The sequence below is a fragment of the Dendrobates tinctorius genome, unplaced genomic scaffold, assembly GCF_039654945.1.
Source record: "Dendrobates tinctorius isolate UK_male_01 unplaced genomic scaffold, ASM3965494v1 ptg000084l, whole genome shotgun sequence".
Classification (NCBI taxonomy): Eukaryota; Metazoa; Chordata; class Amphibia; order Anura; family Dendrobatidae; genus Dendrobates; species Dendrobates tinctorius.
The window spans coordinates 47,871,710-47,891,913 of record NW_027361752.1 but is presented as its reverse complement, the minus strand read 5'-3'; the positions used below and the strand labels follow the sequence as shown (position 1 = coordinate 47,891,913).

Genomic DNA, 20,204 nt, shown 5'->3' with positions numbered 1-20,204 from the left:
TGTCAGCAAGAGAGGATAAGAATTTCCTTGACCTGTTAGTTTTGCCTGAGAGAGATTCCCAACAAATGTCTGGATAGTTGAAATCTCCCATGACAACTATGTCATATTTTTTGGAGAACTTGGCCATCTGATGCATAAAGAGTTCATCTATATCTTCGGCTTGCACAGGCGGCCTGTAGTAAATGCCTACAATGGTGTCCTTTCCATTGTTCTGTCCTTGTATTCTTACCCAAACAGTTTCCACAGAACTCCCAGTCTCTGAAGCTTCAATCTCTGTGCAGATATACGCGTTTCGAACATACAATGCGACACCCCCTCCTCGTTTATCAAGTCTGTTTCTTGCAAATAAGTTGTATCCTTCTAGTCTTGTATTCCAATCATGTGTATTGTCCCACCAAGTTTCAGTGATTCCAATTACATCATATTTCTTTTCCTGTGTTAGTAGTTCCAATTCTCCTTGTTTGTTGCCCATGCTTTGTGCATTAGTATAGAAACATTTTAGTTTGTGATTGGTTTCTCTTTCTCCAATATTTTTATTAATTAGATTCTTTTGTCTTTGTTCTTCCTTTCCACTTCTAATAGCAGAGTTCTCAGTAGCATTTGTCAGGTGTATGGCTTTTTCTGGTCTTTTGCTTCCCTTCCCAAGTTGTTCTAGTTTAAAGCTCTCCTTACAAGTGTAGCAAGGCGACTTCCAAATACATGCTTTCCAGTCTTCGTAAGGTGCACCCCATCTCTAGCAAGTAGTCCATCGTATAAGTAATTCACTCCGTGATCCAGAAATCCAAATCGTTGCAGACGGCACCATCGACGTAGCCAGTTGTTCACCTGCAGAATCTTATTCCACCTCCTTGTTCCATGGCCATCCACTGGGAGGATGGAAGAGAAGACCACCTGCGCTCCCAGTTCTTTCACTTTCTTGCCTAAGTCTTCAAAGTCTCTGCAGATGATTTCCAGGTCGTTTCTTGCGGTGTCATTTGTCCCCACATGTAGTAGCAGGAATGGGTAGTCATCTGTAGGTCTGAAGAGTCCTGATATCCTGTCAGACACATCTTTAATTTTTGCACCTGGAAGACAGCACATTTCTCTTGTAGTTATATCCGGTCTGCAGATAGCGGCCTCTGTTCCTCTCAGCAGGGAATCCCCCATGACCACCACTCTCCGTTTCTTCTTCACAACATTTTTCTTTCTCCATCCAGGAGGACTCTGAGGGCGTACAAGGTTGCTGTTTGTTGGCAAAGTCTTATCCTGATGTATTTCTTCATCGTTTTCCTGCGTGAGAGCCTGGTACTGGTTTCTGAGCAGTATGGGTGCTGACTGCCTCCTGATCCTCCTGCTTCTCTGGGTCACATGTCTCCATTCCTCTGTTTCTTCAGGTGCACTTCGAATTTCTTCTCTTTCTGTAACATGAAGAGATAATTCTGCTCTGTCCAAGAACTCTTCACCTTCCTTAATGATCTTCTACGTAGCTAACCTCTCTTCGAGATTTTGCAACTTTTCCTCCAACAGGGACACAAGCTTGCATTTGTGGCATGTGAAGTTTGGCTTTTCCACTGGTAAATCTGTGAACATGTAGCAAGAAATGCAGCTCACCAAATGGCTCCTGGCCTCTTCCATCTTGAGATTTCTTAAAAACGATGAAAGATGAGCCAAAATTCGGCGCGCGGTTTTTCCGATTTCCTCTTTTCAGCTGCAACGGCCAAAACCCAGTGATCGTTGAGCTCGCGTAGACTCTTCACTTATCCCAGAAGGCACTGGGAATATGCAAATGATCTCCTCAAGACTCTTCCCCTGGTTTTCCGATTTCCTCTTTTCAGCTGCAACGGCCAAAACCCAGTGATCGTTGAGCTCGCGGAGACTCTTCACTTATCCCAGAAGGCACTGGGAATATACAAATGATCTCCTCAAGACTCTTCCCCTGGTTTTCCGATTTCCTCTTTTCAGCTGCAACGGCCAAAACCCAGTGATCGTTGAGCTCGCGGAGACTCTTCACTTATCCCAGAAGGCACTGGGAATATGCAAATGATCTCCTCAAGACTCTTCCCCTGGTTTTCTGATTTCCTCTTTTCAGCTGCAACGGCCAAAACCCAGTGATCGTTGAGCTCGCGGAGACTCTTCACTTATCCCAGAAGGCACTGGGAATATACAAATGATCTCCTCAAGACTCTTCCCCTGGAAGAGTGCTGTTTTATTGTTCTTTTATTTATATTTATTTGCATTGTATCTGTCATTTCAGGTGACATTTCATACTACTTTTGGCAATTATACGACTTGAATTTGTAAGGATGGTTGAAAATGGCTGTCGCGTTCCTACCCATGAACACACAAATGACGCCATGTGTATTAGGCCCCCTTCACACGTCCATTTTTCAAGTCCGTATGCAGTCTGTTTTTTAAGGACCGCAAATATGGACACATGCACACACACTTTATTCTCTGATGGTGTGCACATGTCAGGTGTTTTACACGGACCGTGATTATTGCCGCCTGGTCACCCTGAGCTCAGTGCCACCAGGCGACAATTATGGGAGTGTATTCAGCACCCACTGTGTACATTGTGTATAAAATTATGAATTAAATAGAAAAAATTGGAGTGGGCTCACAACTAATTTTGAGAACCAGCAGAAGGAAAGCCCACAGCTGGGGGCTGATGTTATTAATCTGGGAAAGGGGACAATATCCCAAAAAGTTCCAACGCTATTAATAACAGCTAACAGATGTTTGCTTAACCTTTACTGGTTAGTTGACAGAGGACCCCAGAAAAAAAATGATGTAGGGGCACCCTATAAATTTTAACCAGCAAAGGCTTAACAGAAAGCTGTGAGCTGATATTAACCACTTTCCGACGTCGGACGTATTAATACCCCAATGTAGGAATCCCTCCTTTTGATGTGGGCTCCGGCGCTGAGCCCACATCTTTCCCGGCACATAGCTGTTTTAAAAACAGCTGACATGTGTCTCTAACAGCCGCGGGTAGAATCGCGATCCACCCGAGGCTGTTAACCTTTTAAATGCTGATGTCAATCTCTGACAGCGGCATTTAACTCGCACCTACCGGAAGCGCATCATAAATCCCGCCCATTGGTGACCAGTCTCGTGATCGCGGGTCACCAATGGGTCGGCATGACAACCAGAGGTCTTCAGCAGACCTCTATTGTTGTCATTGCTGGATTGCTATGAGCGCCACTTGGGAATCAATGCTCATAGCAAGTGAGAATTTCTGCTACTCACAGGCAATCTGATAATCAGCTGTCTGTAGCAGAGGCGATCAGACAACTTCAGCTTCTTGTCTCCCACGGAGACTATTGAAGCATGCAAAAGGTAAAAAAAAGTTTTAAAAATATAAAAGTTCAAATCACCCTCCTTCGCCCCATTCAAAATAAAACAATAAAAAAGGCACGTATTTGGTATTGACACATTCAGAACCGCCCGATCTATCAATATAAAAAAAGAATTATACTGATCGCTAAACGGTGTAATAAGAAAAAAATTTAAAACACCAGAATTAAATTTTTTTTGGTTGCTGATACATTGCAATGAAATGCAATGACGGACGATCAAAAGATCGTATCTACATCAAAATGGTATCAATAAAACCGTCAGTTCGGCGCGTAAAAGATAAGCCCTCATCCAGCCCAAGATCACAAAAAACGAAGATGCTACAAGGTCTCGGAAAATGGCGCCATTTTTTTTTTCTTTACCAAAGTTTGGATTGTTTTCACCACTAAAATAAAAAAGAACCTAGATATGTTTGGTGTCTATGAACTCGTAATGACCTGGAGAATCATAATGGCAGGTCAGTTTTAGCATTTAGTGAACATGGTAAAAAAAAAAAAATTGGAGAATTGCACTTTTTTGCACTGCACTTGGATTTTTTTTCCTGCTTTCCAGTACAAGATTTATCTTTATCAACGATTTAGATGAAGGAATTGAGGGTAAACTGATTAAATTTGCTGATGACACAAAGCTAGGAGGGATAGCTAATACTAGAGAAGAGAGAGAGAGGATTCAAAAAGATTTAAATAAACTGGAGAAGTGGGCAGCAACTAACAGAATGGTTTTTAACAGGGAGAAATGCAAAGTACTACATCTGGGCAATAAAAATGAAAAAAGCATATATAGAATGGGAGGAATAGGGCTAAGTGACAGCACATGTGAAAAAGACTTGGGTATACTAATAGATCACAGACTGAATATGAGTCAACAGTGTGATGCAGCAGCAAAAAAGGCAAATGCAATTCTAGGATGTATTAACAGAAGCATACAGTCTAGATCACGTGAAGTCATTATTTCCCTCTACTCCTCTTTGGTCAGACCTCATCTGGAATATTGTGTCCAGTTTTGGGCACCACATTTTAAAAAAGACATCAACAAACTGGAGCAAGTTCAGAAAAGAGCGACCAGAATGGTGACCGGTCTGCAAACCCTGTCTTATGAGGAAAGGTTGCAGGAATTGGGAATGTTTAGTTTGCAAAAGAGAAGACTGAGAGGAGACTGAATAGCTGTCTACAAATATCTAAAGGGCTGTCACATTGTAGAAGGATCAACTTTATTCTCATTTGCACAAGGAAAGACTAGAAGCAATGGGATGAAACTGAATGGGAGGAGACACAGATTAGATATTAGAAAAAACTTTTTGACAGTTAGAGTGATCAATGAGTGGAACAGGCTGCCACGAGAAGTGGTGAGTTCTCCTTCAATGGAAGCCTTCAAACAGAGGCTGGACAGACATCTGACTGGGATGATTTAGCGAATCCTGCTTTGAGCAGGGGGTTGGACCAGATGACCCAGGAGGTCCCTTCCAACTCTACGATTCTATGATTCTAAGATATGTTAAAACCACTGGTGTCGTTCAAAAGTACAACTTGTCCGGCAAAGAACCAGCCCTCACATGGCTATTTTGACAGAAAAGTAAAAAAGTTATGGCTCTGGGAAGAAGGGGAGCGAAAAATCAAAACGCTAAAACGAAAGGGGTTAATAGCCAGGGAAGGGGCCATGGATATTGGTCCCCCTTCCAGGCTAACAACATCAGCCCCAGAAATGGTGTATCCATAAGATGCGCCAAACCTGGAGCTTAGCTTCGCTTTTATTACTTGCCCTGGTACAATGGAAAGTGGGGTAATATTCTCTACAACTTTGTCCCTGACTGGTTTGGAGATCTCCTCGTTCAAGTTTCTCGCATCACACTCGCAAGTGTAACCCCGGCCTAAGCATGTGACTTATGAAAGGAACTGCTTGCACCAGAAATGTTTAGGGGCTTCATAGAAAAAGGGGTGAATACATATACACATGCCAATTTTTAGTTATTTCATCCAATAAATTTAATTTATGCCTATATTTTTCTCACTGCAATTCACCATCTCAGACTATTTAGCGCTGATGCATCACACACAAATCGGATTACAAAAATATTTTTGGTTGTATTGTAACAAAATAGGTAAAAAGCTAAGGAGGTGAATACTTTTGAAAGCCACTGTAGGTAGTATAAGATAGCTGACCTTAGTTTAGGTAGTGACGTTAAAGTAAGGTAAAAGCTAATGTTTGGGACTAATCCATAGTGGGAGGGGCTTAGTGTTAGGGCAAGTGACTGTTTCCTGTAGTTAAGGAATTGAAGTTTAGAGTGTAAAGTGAACAGTGCTGCCAAGGAGTGATCCCTAGCAAGAGGAGACTGAGGCGAGGGATAGTGAGATCCTGACTGAGTTACTGATAAGATAGAGTGGACTTCCGGAACAGGGTACTTGGATAGGAGGATGAGTCATGAGAAACCCTGAGCTTGAAAAATGCTGAAAAACAGGACTAAGTTTGTGGGACTAGTGGGGGTCCTGAGCGATAGATCCAAGGCGCCAGTTGTGGAAGAAATAGGAGGCGGAACCACTGAGTGAGCAGAGAGACTTACTGATCAGGAATGTGGCAACAAGCTGGCTTGGGACGAAGTAGGGCAAAACAGTGTGCGTCACCGGCCCTGGAGTTCACTACAGTGGAAGGAAACAGTGTGTGTAAAAATGTTTCACACTATGAAAGAAACAACCAAAAGACCAGCCTGTACATAACCCTTACCAAGATACTGTTCATTAAAGACTGTGTTTTGGAACGGGAGTCTCCTTTAATGAACTGTGGAACATCTGGTCTTGATCAGTCAACATCACTGGCTACAGGTCGCCTGCACAGGCGCAAAGCCCTCACAGCACCAACTCACACACCCAGCCAGGATCCATACTGTCGCCAAGCCGTAAAAGGAGAAGGTGGCTGCCACCCTGCGCCGCGCTACATATTCTGCAATTTCCCCCTCTATAGGCGCTCTCCCTCTTTTCAGTTGTCTCTGAGCTGGTGGGTAGAGACTGGCTGCTATGATGTCTCCCACACACAGCACACACAGACAAGAGGGACAGTGAGCTAGTGATCCGGATTGTCTTGAGCAAAACTGAATTGGGTTATTTTAAGAATGAATTATGAGTTTATGGGGCGGGGGGGGGGGGAGAAGAAGTGCCTCGTATGTAAAGAAAGAAGTGGGTTTCTCTGATAAGATATGTTACCAAGGATTCCTATATTCGCAACCAGGGTAAGAATGGCCAAGATCAGAGTTATCTCCGATCACAGGATTAACAAAGCTGGAAAAGTTGTACCATAACATATCATAATCTTCCAAAATCAGCAGGTAGATCAAGTGTAATGTCTCTAGATTCATCGTTCCACTAGAAATTGGGGATGTGGACTTGGCTTAAAATAAATTAATTTTGTAATTTTAACATTTTGTTACCCTTGTGCTTCTTCTGTTGCTCAAATCCATTTCTTCTCATTCTTATGTAGTTACTGTATTTAGCAGAGTTTCCAGCACTTGCACCAGGGTTTGGTTGGTTGGTCGGATGTTTTTGATTAATACTTGGTATAAACGCATTGAATACTTATTGCGTCATCTGTTTGCACATCATGAAAATTACATGGAAAGTGTCTGATTCAGCAATTACAGATTGATTGCACTGTTTATACGATAAATCCATCTCTGCTGAGGACACATTCTCTAAACGCTTACAGAACAGAACTGCGAGGGATTATTCATCTACCTTGATTATTATCATAATAAGTTACTACATCATATATAATAATATCCACCAACATATTCTACAGAACTGACACTCTACAGGGGAGAGGACCCTGCACATAAGAGCTGACACTCTACAGGAGAAAGGAACCTGCACATAAGAGCTGACACTCTACAGGAGAGAGGACCCTGCACATAAGAGCTGACACTCTACAGGAGAAAGGAACCTGCACATAAGAGCTGACACTCTACAGGAGAGAGGACCCTGCTCATAAGAGCTGACACTCTACAGGAGAAAGGAACCTGCACATAAGAGCTGACACTCTACAGGAGAGAGGACCCTGCACATAAGAGCTGACACTCTACAGGAGAAAGGAACCTGCACATAAGAGCTGACACTCTACAGGAGAGAGGACCCTGCACATAAGAGCTGACACTCTACAGGAGAAAGGAACCTGCACATAAGAGCTGACACTCTACAGGAGAAAGGACCCTGCACATAAGAGCTGACACTCTACAGGAGAAAGGAACCTGCACATAAGAGCTGACACTCTACAGGAGAGAGGACCCTGCACATAAGAGCTGACACTCTACAGGAGAAAGGAACCTGCACATAAGAGCTGACACTCTACAGGAGAGAGGACCCTGCACATAAGAGCTGACACTCTACAGGAGAAAGGAACCTGCACATAAGAACTGACACTCTACAGGGGAGAGGACCCTGCACATAAGAGCTGACACTCTACAGGAGAGATGTCCCTGCCCATAAGAGCTGACACTCTTCCGGAAAGAAGACCCTGCCCATAAGAGCTGACACTCTACATGAGAGAGGACTCTGCGCATAAGAGTTGACACTCTACCGGAAAGAAGACCCTGCCCATAAGAGCTGACACTCTACAGGAGAAAGGAACCTGCACATAAGAGCTGACACTCTACAGGAGAGAGGACCCTGCACATAAGAGCTGACACTCTACAGGAGAAAGGAACCTGCACATAAGAGCTGACACTCTACAGGAGAGAGGACCCTGCACATAAGAGCTGACACTCTACAGGAGAAAGGAACCTGCACATAAGAACTGACACTCTACAGGGGAGAGGAGCCTGCACATAAGAACTGACACTATACAGGAGAAAGGAACCTGCACATAAGAGCTGACACTCTACAGGAGAGAGGACCCTGCACATAAGAGCTGACACTCTACAGGAGAAAGGAACCTGCACATAAGAGCTGACACTCTACAGGAGAGAGGACCCTGCACATAAGAGCTGACACTCTACAGGAGAAAGGAACCTGCACATAAGAACTGACACTCTACAGGGGAGAGGACCCTGCACATAAGAGCTGACACTCTACAGGAGAGATGTCCCTGCCCATAAGAGCTGACACTCTTCCGGAAAGAAGACCCTGCCCATAAGAGCTGACACTCTACATGAGAGAGGACTCTGCGCATAAGAGTTGACACTCTACCGGAAAGAAGACCCTGCCCATAAGAGCTGACACTCTACAGGAGAGAGGATCCTGCACATAAGAGCTAGTGTGGCGCCCCTGAGGCTCGGTCGCCACAGAGGTACTGCACCTTCTCCTAATGGTGTAGTGCCCCACCATCCAGGTAAGGTGGGAACTCCCTGCCACACTCCAACACCTGCATCCCACACACAGGATAGTTCAGCAGGGACACCTAGCAGCTTCAGGCTGGGGGTAGCAGAGCACCCCTCGTGGAACCCTGCTTCGTAACACGAGATGTGCTGGGAGGTGGGTGGAGTTAATATAAAAAGAATGGGAAAGATAGAATTAGAATTCAGTCCCTTAGGGGGCCGTCAGAGAGAGTTAGTTCAGTCTCCCAGAGGGGGAGTCGAGGTCAGTCCCTGAGGAGGACAGGCTGACAGAAGGTCGGTCGGGACGGAAGCCACTCAGACAGGAGTGAGGGTCCCTGGAAGAGAAAGAGAGAGACGTAGAACTGTAACCTGCATTTCCATAAGAGAGAGAGAGACAAGTACGGAACGAAGTGGAAGGAGAACAGAGAGGAGGAGTGGGTTGGATAGGAACCCTGCCTATAGGTTCTCAGCGCACGGCCGGGGCCCGGTCCCCGAGGATGTATGGACACTTATGGTTCTGCAGCAGACACCGGTGGAGTAGTTGGCTGTAAATGCACTACTCCCATCCAAGACTTGGGACACAACAGCAAAACGGATAGAGAGCCGGGATTCAGGAGAAGGGAGTCCCCGAAGAAGGCTACAGCTGTCTGTCATACAAGTGAGAGAGTTGTTAGGAACATCTGACAGGAGGAACTTCAGAGAACCACGGTGCTTGAGCTCTTCACACCAATGGGCGCTATAGAGGAGTCGTTCAGCAAAGGCACATGTTGGAGGGGTGCTGGCGGGGAGAGCGCTATCTTGCCTGGAGGTTGGCTGGGCCTCTGTCCCGGAGGACACGGTACCGAAGCGGGCACCTGTGTGCACTACGAACAGTGAGTAAAGCTTTGAAACTGCAAGCCCTGGTGTCCTCCATTCATTCCCGCATCAGCACCGCCACATTGGGGGTATCAACATCTACACCATTCTGTGCCCCTACTCCTCCGTCGCACCTATACACTGCCCTGGGACTACAGCTCCACCTGTGGGGAGCTACACCATCTTAGCTGCATCAAACCATCAGTCCCAGTGGATCTGCAAGCAGCGTTGGCTTACCATCTTACTTGCCAAATATCACAGGTGGCGTCACGAACTTTACATTACAACCAAACACCACCGCCATTGATATTGGGGCCCAGGGCCACGGACCGGGTCACCGCTGCTGTGACACATCATCCCCCTGACACCGGCCCGTTACCGAGTACCCCACAGCCCTGGGTGAAGCCAGCAGAGGCGACCCACTGACACTCTACAGGAGAGCGGATCCTGCACATAAGAGCTGACACTCTACAGTAGAGAGGACTCTGCGCATAAGAGCTGGCACCACAGGAGAGAGGACCCTGCACATAAGAGCTGACACTCTACAGGAGAGAGGACCCTGCACATAAGAGCTGACACTCTACATAAGAGAGGATCCTGCACATAAGAGCTGACACTCTTCAGGACAGAGGATCCTGCACATAAGAGCTGACACTACAGGAGAGAGGACCCTGCACATAAGAGCTGACACTCTACATGAGAGATGACCCTGCCCATAAGAGCTGACACTCTACATGCAGCATTGCCTGATCCTGGATACTCACGTAAGGACATAGTTCACACTAACAATGCAGTGCGGTCTAGAAGAGCGACTGTTGTGGACGATTGTAGCGTAACTCTGTACCCAGACCCAGCCTCCGTGTTTGGAAAGCAGACGATAATATTTGGTGGTGACTTGGCCTTTTACCAGTACTGGAAGAAAAGTAGAAATTTATACATTAATTCAATTATATATTGCATCATTTTTGGATAAATAAGACACGATTACATAGAAAGTCAATGAAAACGTAAAGAAACATCCAAAATAATAAATAAATGATTTATAGAAATATTACATTTTGAGTTTTCTTGATATTTGTGTCTGTCATGGTAGTGAATGTGGTTGGAGTTAATCTGCAGGAGCACACATAGTCCATAGACAAAAAAAGGGGCCATTTCTAAAAAAAAAAAAAAAAAATCCCCTTAGGCTGCCGTGTTTTCCACTCTTGGCAACTTTTAGGCGTTAGGCGTTCCACCTAAAATAAGATTACGAGGTGTGCTGCTACAGGAAACATCAGTGATCTATGGGGGAACCTGGCAGGAAGTGTAACATTTCTCTGCAGTGCCTCCGCAGGGCAAATGAAGAATTACAGGGTTCCTATTGAAATTACTAGCCTGTGCGGTAGCAAAACTACAACTCCCAGCATGCCCTGAAACTATAAAGATATATTGAAAAATTAACGCACACAATATTTTACAACTAAGAAAGACAAAAATAATCCAAAACCAATAACACTTACAGAGGTGGTGAGCGTATCTCAGGTGGAACACATCACAGCCATGGACGTGGTGGTAAAGAGTTTTCTCTATGAGATCTTGAGGTTCATAACCGGTTAATTCAGCTACTCTGCACAGAAAAGAGGGGAATTGAGGGATTGGGATTTTTTTTTCACAACCTATTAATATATTTAAGAAAACTATGCAGCATCTGCAGACTCTGGAAGAAAAGAGTAAATTCTTGGATGTTCTGTGTTCTGTTGTTCCAAAGTCTCCAAACCTTGATATTAGTTTGAGAAGTTTGTGGCCAAGAGTTGATTATATTTATTGGCTGCGCTTTATTTGTGTTATTAGGGGGATTTTCCTGTCGACATTGCCCTATGAGGGCTCTTTTTTCCTGTCGACATTGCCCTATAGGGGCTCTTTTTTCTTGTCGACATTGCCCTATGAGGGCTCTTTTTTCCTGTCGACATTGCCCTATGAGGGCTCTTTTTTCCTGTCGACTTTGCCCTATGGGGGCTCTTTTTTCCTGTCGACATTGCCCTATGAGGGCTCTTTTTTCCTGACGACATTGCCCTATGAGGTCTCTTTTTTCCTGTCGACATTGCCCTATGAGGGCTCTTTTTTCCTGTCGACATTGCCCTATGGGGGTTCTTTTTTCCTGTCGACATTGCCCTATGAGGGCTTTTTTTTCCTGTCGACATTGCCCTATGGGGGTTCTTTTTTCCTGTCGACATTGCCCTACGAGGGCTTTTTTTTCCTGTCGACATTGCCCTATGGGGGCTCTTTTTTCCTGTCGACATTGCCCTATGAGGGCTCTTTTTTCCTGTCGACATTGCCCTATGAGGTCTCTTTTTTCCTGTCGACATTGCCCTATGAGGGCTCTTTTTTCCTGTCGACATTGCCCTATGAGGGCTCTTTTTTCCTGTCAACATTGCCCTATGGGGGCTCTTTTTTCCTGTCGACATTGCCCTATGGGGGCTCTTTTTTCCTGTCGACATTGCCCTATGGGGGCTCTTTTTTCCTGTCGACATTGCCCTATGAGGGCTCTTTTTTCCTGTCGACATTGCCCTATGGGGGCTCTTTTTTCCTGTCGACATTGCCCTATGAGGGCTTTTTTCCTGTCGACATTGCCCTATGGGGGCTCTTTTTTCCTGTCGACATTGCCCTATGAGGGCTCTTTTTTCCTGTCGACATTGCCCTATGGGGGCTCTTTTTTCCTGTCGACATTGCCCTATGAGGGCTCTTTTTTCCTGTCGACATTGCCCTATGAGGGCTCTTTTTTCCTGTCGACATTGCCCTATGAGGGCTCTTTTTTCCTGTCGACATTGCTCTATGGGGGCTCTTTTTTCCTGTCGACATTGCCCTATGGGGGCTCTTTTTTCCTGACGACATTGCCCTATGAGGTCTCTTTTTTCCTGTCGACATTGCCCTATGAGGGCTCTTTTTTCCTGTCGACATTGCCCTATGGGGGCTCTTTTTTCCTGTCGACATTGCCCTATGGGGGCTCTTTTTTCCTGTCGACATTGCCCTATGGGGGCTCTTTTTTCCTGTCGACATTGCCCTATGAGGGCTCTTTTTTTCTGTCGACATTGCACTATGAGGGCTCTTTTTTCCTGTCGACATTGCCCTATGGGGGCTCTTTTTTCCTGTCGACATTGCCCTATGGGGGCTCTTTTTTCCTGTCGACATTGCCCTATGAGGGCTCTTTTTTCCTGTCGACATTGCCCTATGAGGGCTCTTTTTTCCTGTCAACATTGCCCTATGGGGGCTCTTTTTTCCTGTCGACATTGCCCTATGGGGGCTTTTTTTTCCTGTCGACATTGCCCTATGAGGGCTCTTTTTTCCTGTCGACATTGCCCTATGAGGGCTCTTTTTTCCTGTCGACATTGCCCTATGAGGGCTCTTTTTTCCTGTCGACATTGCCCTATGAGGGCTCTTTTTTCCTGTCGACATTGCCCTATGAGGGCTCTTTTTTCCTGTCGACATTTCCCTATGGGGGCTCTTTTTTCCTGTTGACATTGCCCTATGAGGGCTTTTTTTTCCTGTCGACATTGCCCTATGGGGCTCTTTTTTCCTGTCGACATTGCCCTATGAGGGCTCTTTTTTCCTGTCGACATTGCCCTATGGGGGCTCTTTTTTCTTGTCGACATTGCCCTATGAGGGCTCTTTTTTCCTGTCGACATTACCCTATGAGGGCTCTTTTTTCCTGTCGACATTGCCCTATGGGGGCTCTTTTTTCCTGTCGACATTGCCCTAAGAGGACTCTTTTTTCCTGTCGACATTGCCCTATGAGGGCTCTTTTTTCCTGTTGACACTGCCCTATGAGGGCTCTTTTTTCCTGTCGACTTTGCCCTATGAGGGCTCTTTTTTCCTGTCGACATTGCCCTATGAGGGCTCTTTTTTCCTGACGACATTGCCCTATGAGGTCTCTTTTTTCCTGTCGACATTGCCCTATGAGGGCTCTTTTTTCCTGTCGACATTGCCCTATGGGGGCTCTTTTTTCCTGTCGACATTGCCCTATGAGGGCTCTTTTTTCCTGTCGACATTGCCCTATGAGGGCTCTTTTTTCCTGTCGACAATGCCCTATGAGGGCTCTTTTTTCCTTTCGACATTGCCCTATGAGGGCTCTTTTTTCCTGTCGACATTGCCCTATGAGGGCTCTTTTTTCCTGTCGACATTGCCCTATGAGGTCTCTTTTTTCCTGTCGACATTGCCCTATGAGGGCTCTCTTTTCCTGTCGACATTGCACTATGGGGGCTCTTTTTTCCTGTCGACATTGCCCTATGAGGGCTCTTTTTTCCTGTCGACATTGCCCTATGGGGGCTCTTTTTTCCTGTCGACATTGCCCTATGGGGGCTTTTTTTTCCTGTCGACATTGCCCTATGAGGGCTCTTTTTTCCTGTCGACATTGCCCTATGAGGGCTCTTTTTTCCTGTCGACATTGCCCTATGAGGGCTCTTTTTTCCTGTCGACATTGCCCTATGAGGTCTCTTTTTTCCTGTCGACATTGCCCTATGAGGGCTCTTTTTTCCTGTCGACATTGCCCTATGAGGGCTCTTTTTTCCTGTCGACATTGCCCTATGAGGGCTCTTTTTTCCTGTCGACATTTCCCTATGGGGGCTCTTTTTCCTGTTGACATTGCCCTATGAGGGCTTTTTTTACCTGTCGACATTGCCCTATGAGGGCTCTTTTTTCCTGTCGACATTGCCCTATGAGGGCTCTTTTTTCCTGTCAACATTGCCCTATGGGGGCTCTTTTTTCTTGTCGACATTGCCCTATGAGGGCTCTTTTTTCCTGTCGACATTACCCTATGAGGGCTCTTTTTTCCTGTCGACATTGCCCTATGGGGGCTCTTTTTTCCTGTCGACATTGCCCTATGAGGGCTCTTTTTTCCTGTCGACATTGCCCTAAGAGGACTCTTTTTTCCTGTCGACATTGCCCTATGAGGGCTTTTTCCTGTCGACATTGCCCTATGAGGGCTCTTTTTTCCTGTCGACATTGCCCTATGGGGGCTCTTTTTTCCTGTCGACATTGCCCTATGAGGGCTCTTTTTTCCTGTCGACATTGCCCTATGAGGGCTCTTTTTTCCTGTCGACATTGCCCTATGAGGGCTCTTTTTTCCTGTCGACATTGCCCTATGGGGGCTCTTTTTTCCTGTCGACATTGCCCTATGAGGGCTTTTTCCTGTCGACATTGCCCTATGAGGGCTCTTTTTTCCTGTCGACATTGCCCTATGGGGGCTCTTTTTTCCTGTCGACATTGCCCTATGAGGGCTCTTTTTTCCTGTCGACATTGCCCTATGAGGGCTCTTTTTTCCTGTCGACATTGCCCTATGAGGGCTCTTTTTTCCTGTCGACATTGCCCTATGAGGTCTCTTTTTTCCTGTCGACATTTCCCTATGAGGGCTCTTTTTTCCTGTCGACATTGCCCTATGAGGGCTCTTTTTTCCTGTCGACATTGCCCTATGAGGGCTCTTTTTTCCTGTCGACATTGCCCTATGAGGGCTCTTTTTTCCTGTCGACATTGCCCTATGGGGGCTCTTTTTTCCTGTCGACATTGCCCTATGAGGGCTCTTTTTTCCTGTCGACATTGCCCTATGGGGGCTCTTTTTTCCTGTCGACATTGCCCTATGGGGGCTTTTTTTTCCTGTCGACATTGCCCTATGAGGGCTCTTTTTTCCTGTCGACATTGCCCTATGGGGGCTCTTTTTTCCTGTCGACATTGCCCTATGAGGGCTCTTTTTTCCTGTCGACATTGCCCTATGAGGGCTCTTTTTTCCTGTCGACATTGCCCTATGAGGTCTCTTTTTTCCTGTCGACATTGCCCTATGAGGGCTCTTTTTTCCTGTCGACATTGCCCTATGAGGGCTCTTTTTTCCTGTCGACATTGCCCTATGAGGGCTCTTTTTTACTGTCGGCATTGCCCTATGAGGGCTCTTTTTTCCTGTCGACATTGCCCTATGAGGGCTCTTTTTTCCTGTCGACATTGCCCTATGAGGGCTCTTTTTTCCTGTCGACATTGCCCTATGGGGGCTCTTTTTTCCTGTCGACATTGCCCTATGAGGGTTTTTTTTCCTGCCGACATTGCCCTATGAGGGCTCTTTTTTCCTGTTGACATTGCCCTATGAGGGCTCTTTTTTCCTGTCGACATTGCCCTATGAGGGCTCTTTTTTCCTGTCGACATTGCCCTATGGGGGCTCTTTTTTCCTGTTGACATTGCCCTATGAGGGCTCTTTTTTCCTGTCGACATTGCCCTATGAGGGCTCTTTTTTCCTGTCGACATTGCCCTATGAGGGCTCTTTTTTCCTGTCGACATTGCCCTATGGGGGCTCTTTTTTCCTGTCGACATTGCCCTATGAGGGCTTTTTCCTGTCGACATTGCCCTATGAGGGCTTTTTCCTGTCGACATTGCCCTATGAGGGCTCTTTTTTCCTGTCGACATTGCCCTATGGGGGCTCTTTTTTCCTGTCGACATTGCCCTATGAGGGCTCTTTTTTCCTGTCGACATTGCCCTATGAGGGCTCTTTTTTCCTGTCGACATTGCCCTATGAGGGCTCTTTTTTCCTGTCGACATTGCCCTATGGGGGCTCTTTTTTCCTGTCGACATTGCCCTATGAGGGCTTTTTTTTCCTGTCGACATTGCCCTATGAGGGCTCTTTTTTCCTGTCGACATTGCCCTATGGGGGCTCTTTTTTCCTGTCGACATTTCCCTATGAGGGCTCTTTTTTCCTGTCGACATTGCCCTATGAGGGCTCTTTTTTCCTGTCGACATTGCCCTATGAGGGCTCTTTTTTCCTGTCGACATTGCCCTATGAGGGCTCTTTTTTACTGTCGACATTGCCCTATGAGGGCTCTTTTTTCCTGTTGACATTGCCCTATGAGGGCTCTTTTTTACTGTCGACATTGCCCTATGAGGGCTCTTTTTTACTGTCGACATTGCCCTATGAGGGCTCTTTTTTCCTGTCGACATTGCCCTATGAGGGCTCTTTTTTCCTGTCGACATTGCCCTATGGGGGCTCTTTTTTCCTGTCGACATTGCCCTATGAGGGCTCTTTTTTCCTGTCGACATTGCCCTATGAGGGCTCTTTTTTCCTGTCGACATTGCCCTATGAGGGCTCTTTTTTCCTGTCGACATTGCCCTAAGAGGACTCTTTTTTCCTGTCGACATTGCCCTACGAGGGCTCTTTTTTCCTGTCGACATTGCCCTATGGGGGCTCTTTTTTCCTGTCGACATTGCCCTATGGGGGCTCTTTTTTCCTGTCGACATTGCCATACGAGGGCTCTTTTTTCCTGTCGACATTGCCCTATGGGGGCTCTTTTTTCCTGTCGACATTGCCCTACGAGGGCTCTTTTTTCCTGTCGACATTGCCCTATGAGGGCTCTTTTTTCCTGTCGACATTGCCCTATGAGGGCTTTTTCATTTTTGCGGGATGACTTGTAGTTTTGAGTAACACCATTTAATTCATCATTAATGTACAGAAAAAGAGAGAGAAAAAAACAAAGTGGGGTGAAATGGTAAAAAAAAAGGAATTCTAGCTTTGTTTTTTGGGTTTTGTTTTTTACGCTTTTCAGTGTGGTTTAAAAATATCGTGGCAACATGATTTTTTAGGTCAGTGTAATTTTTTAACTTGAATATAATTTGTTTTATTTTTTTTTTAAATTCAGACATTTGTAGTAAACCTAGTTTGTGCCATTATTTTCTGAGACCTGTTACCCTTTTTTATTTTCCTATTGCTGGAGATGTTCTTATGCACAAAGCTGTAGTTTTTGTTAGCATCATTCTTAATTTTTATTACATTTTTGGGGGAAAGTGAAAAATAGCAACTTTGATGTTTCGATTTATTTTATCTTTACGGGATTTACTGTATAGGTTAAATAATATTAGACTTTCAGAGACTGAACATTTAAAAATGCAACAACGCTAAATATTTTTTTTGATGTATGTATATTATTAGAATCCGGTAAGAGGTGTTACTTAAAATTAATTTTTTAAAAAAAATAAATAAATGCACATACAGTCATGGCCAAAAGAGTTGTCACCCATGAAATTGTTCCAGAAATTGAAGTTTTTTCCCAAGAAATTCAAGCTGTCTTGCAGGCTCAGGGCGCATCAGTGTCGGCTCAAATTATCTGTCGACATTTGAATGAAATGAAACGCTATTGCAGGAAATCCAGGAAGACCCCACTGATGACACCGACATAAAAATCTAGACTGCAGTTTGCCAAAATGTACGTTAGCTTTTATCCTAAGTCATATTACAAGACTCGTTAAAAGGTTGATTGTGACTTGTAGGATTGCTACTACCAACAGGTGGCGCTATAGAGTTCAAGTCCTCTTTCTCGCTGAAGAAGCAATTTGCACGTTAGTAAACCAAAATTTTTTTGGGGGAAAGTGTCTTGTGGACAGATGAGACCAAGGTAGAGGCTTTTAGTAAAGCACATCATTCTACTGTTTACCAAAAATGGAATGAGGCCTACAAAGAAAAGAACATAGTGCCTACAGTCAAATATGATGGAGGTTCAAGATGTTTTGGGGTTGTTTTGCTGCCTCTGGCACTGGGTCCCTTAGCTGTGTGTAAGGCATCATGAAATCTGAATATTATTAAAGAATTTGAGGTCACAATGTAGTGCCCAGTGTCAGAAAGCTGAGTTTGCATCCTAGGTCATGGGTCTTCCAGCAGGACAATGACCCCAAACATACTTCAAGAAGCACCCAGAAATGGATAGAGAGTTATGATGTGGCAGCAATGAGTTCGGATCTAAATCCCATTGAACACCTGTGGAGAGAACTTAAAATTGCTGTTGGGAGAAGGCGCCTTCACATATGAGAGACCTGGAGCAGTTTACAAAAAAGAGTGATCCAAAATTCCAGCTGAGAGGTGTAAGAAGCTTGTTGATAGTTATAAGAAGCCATTGACTGCAGATATTTATTCCAAAGGGAGTGCAACCAAATAGAAGATGTTAAGGTATATGCTCAGCTTTAGATTGTCATGTGTCCGATGCAGACAGAGCTATGGAGGAAGATGTTAGCAACCAATAGGCTCATTCACGTGGTCGTATTCCAGACCCATGTTGTTTGGGAACATAACATAGTGACAGGTCCAGTCTTTGGGTTCATGAGTAAGAGTGGTCCTGCACGGGGCCCATTACATGCAGCATTGCCATGAACAAGTGTAAATTGACTGATATGACTGCAGTGATGATAGCAGATAAGTACATTTTGGTTTTATTGGACACACTGGTTTTACGTAGCCGCTTACCTGGAGTCCAGAAAAATGAGTTTGAGGTCCAGACTTGCTCTGAACATAAACATGTTACTGTGGAGTTTGATCTCCGTGATGGCGCTCGGGGGTAAGGATTGACCCACTGCCACTAGCCCTACAATTTGATAGCAGGAGTCATATAAAGAAATGTCCAGCATATACTGCCTTATTTTCAGATACCCACTGCAGTGAATCACCTGTCATGTAAAGATAAAACATATCACATATGTACTAAACAGACCGGCTATGCAGTATTACATATGCACTAGACCCCACGTTACTGTAATACACAGGCAAAGGTCAGTCAGGTCAAAGGTGTTCACTTTTCCTCTTATTTCATTCTTGATGCTCCCCTGAGTATTTCACTTTTTCTTTTTTTAAAATCTGACATACCGTTCCAGAGATTTGGGCCTTTTTATTTAGTGCTAATTTTTTATGGTTATTACCAAGGAGGTGTGGTTCTCAGGACTCCTTGGGGGTGTGTCCTTAGTGGGTGTGGCAGAGCAGGCTAAGGACACCCCCCCAAAGAATCCTGATAACCACACCTCCTTGGTAATAACCATAAAAACTAGCACTAAATAAAAAGGCCTAAATCTCTGGAACCGTATGGCGTATTTTGAAAAAAGAAAAAGCGGAATACTCAGGGGAGCAGCAGGGAAAAAAATAAGAGCAAAACCTGACTTGGTGACAGATCCTTTTTAAGCCCCAATGTATGAGCCAGACAGCCAGAGGTATTAAATTCTAGTAAATTTAAAGTGCAGGAGAAGTTAGCTACCGTACTTCCTACACATCCCTGATGTCCAAGAAAACTGTGAGTCAATAACACCAGATGATGTGGGGCTCGAATTCAGCTCTCACTGTGATTAACTACTAGGGGAACTGAGATTGGTTAAATTAGGACTGACTGATATTAGACCCCTAAAGGGTAATATGGCCAACTACAAGTAGTGAACAGCCAGCTAATTCCTATCCTAGAAACTGATGGCAAGAAAAGTCTGGAGCACAGCAACTGAGCTTAGGAGATGAAGCATAACAGCAACATTCATAGTCCAAGTACTGATTGTGATGTCTGACCGGCCTCTAGTCTCCTGACCAGAACTTGACAGCCTCACAAATGCCCATGAAGCTTTTGAGTTTGGGTCAGAAGACCCATTGCCAATCTGGACCTCAGTACTTGGACAACGAGTGTTGGACATGTGAAACAAGCCTAGAGTCAGTAGTTGCTTTCCTCCTATCTATGCAACTAATTCAGGTCTACTTAGGCTCAAAAAAAAAGACTTATATCTGGTTAAAGAATCAGGAATGGTGACTGGACTTTTCTAAAGTCACAATAACCTTGGAATAAAAAAAATGATCATTTCATTTATGCAAAAAATCTCTGCTGTAGATTAAATGTCTCGTGGAACTTCTGCTGTGTGACCATCCGTCACAGAAAACAGAGATCCGTACCTCAATCAATATGTATGTGTGTGTGCA

General features: G+C 45.0%; 1 protein-coding gene across 1 annotated transcript in view; it reads right to left on the bottom strand.

Moving 5' to 3' along the window:
- Window positions 1-20,204, bottom strand: part of SIM2 (SIM bHLH transcription factor 2) — a 158,807-nt gene that overhangs the window by 10,826 nt on the left and 127,777 nt on the right. The window contains exons 6-8 of the mRNA XM_073584655.1: window positions 18,726-18,925; window positions 10,987-11,093; window positions 10,252-10,399 (exon numbers count right to left, since the gene is read on the bottom strand). Coding sequence (XP_073440756.1) covers window positions 10,252-10,399; window positions 10,987-11,093; window positions 18,726-18,925 — 455 coding nt within the window. The remainder of the gene's footprint in view (window positions 1-10,251; window positions 10,400-10,986; window positions 11,094-18,725; window positions 18,926-20,204) is intronic.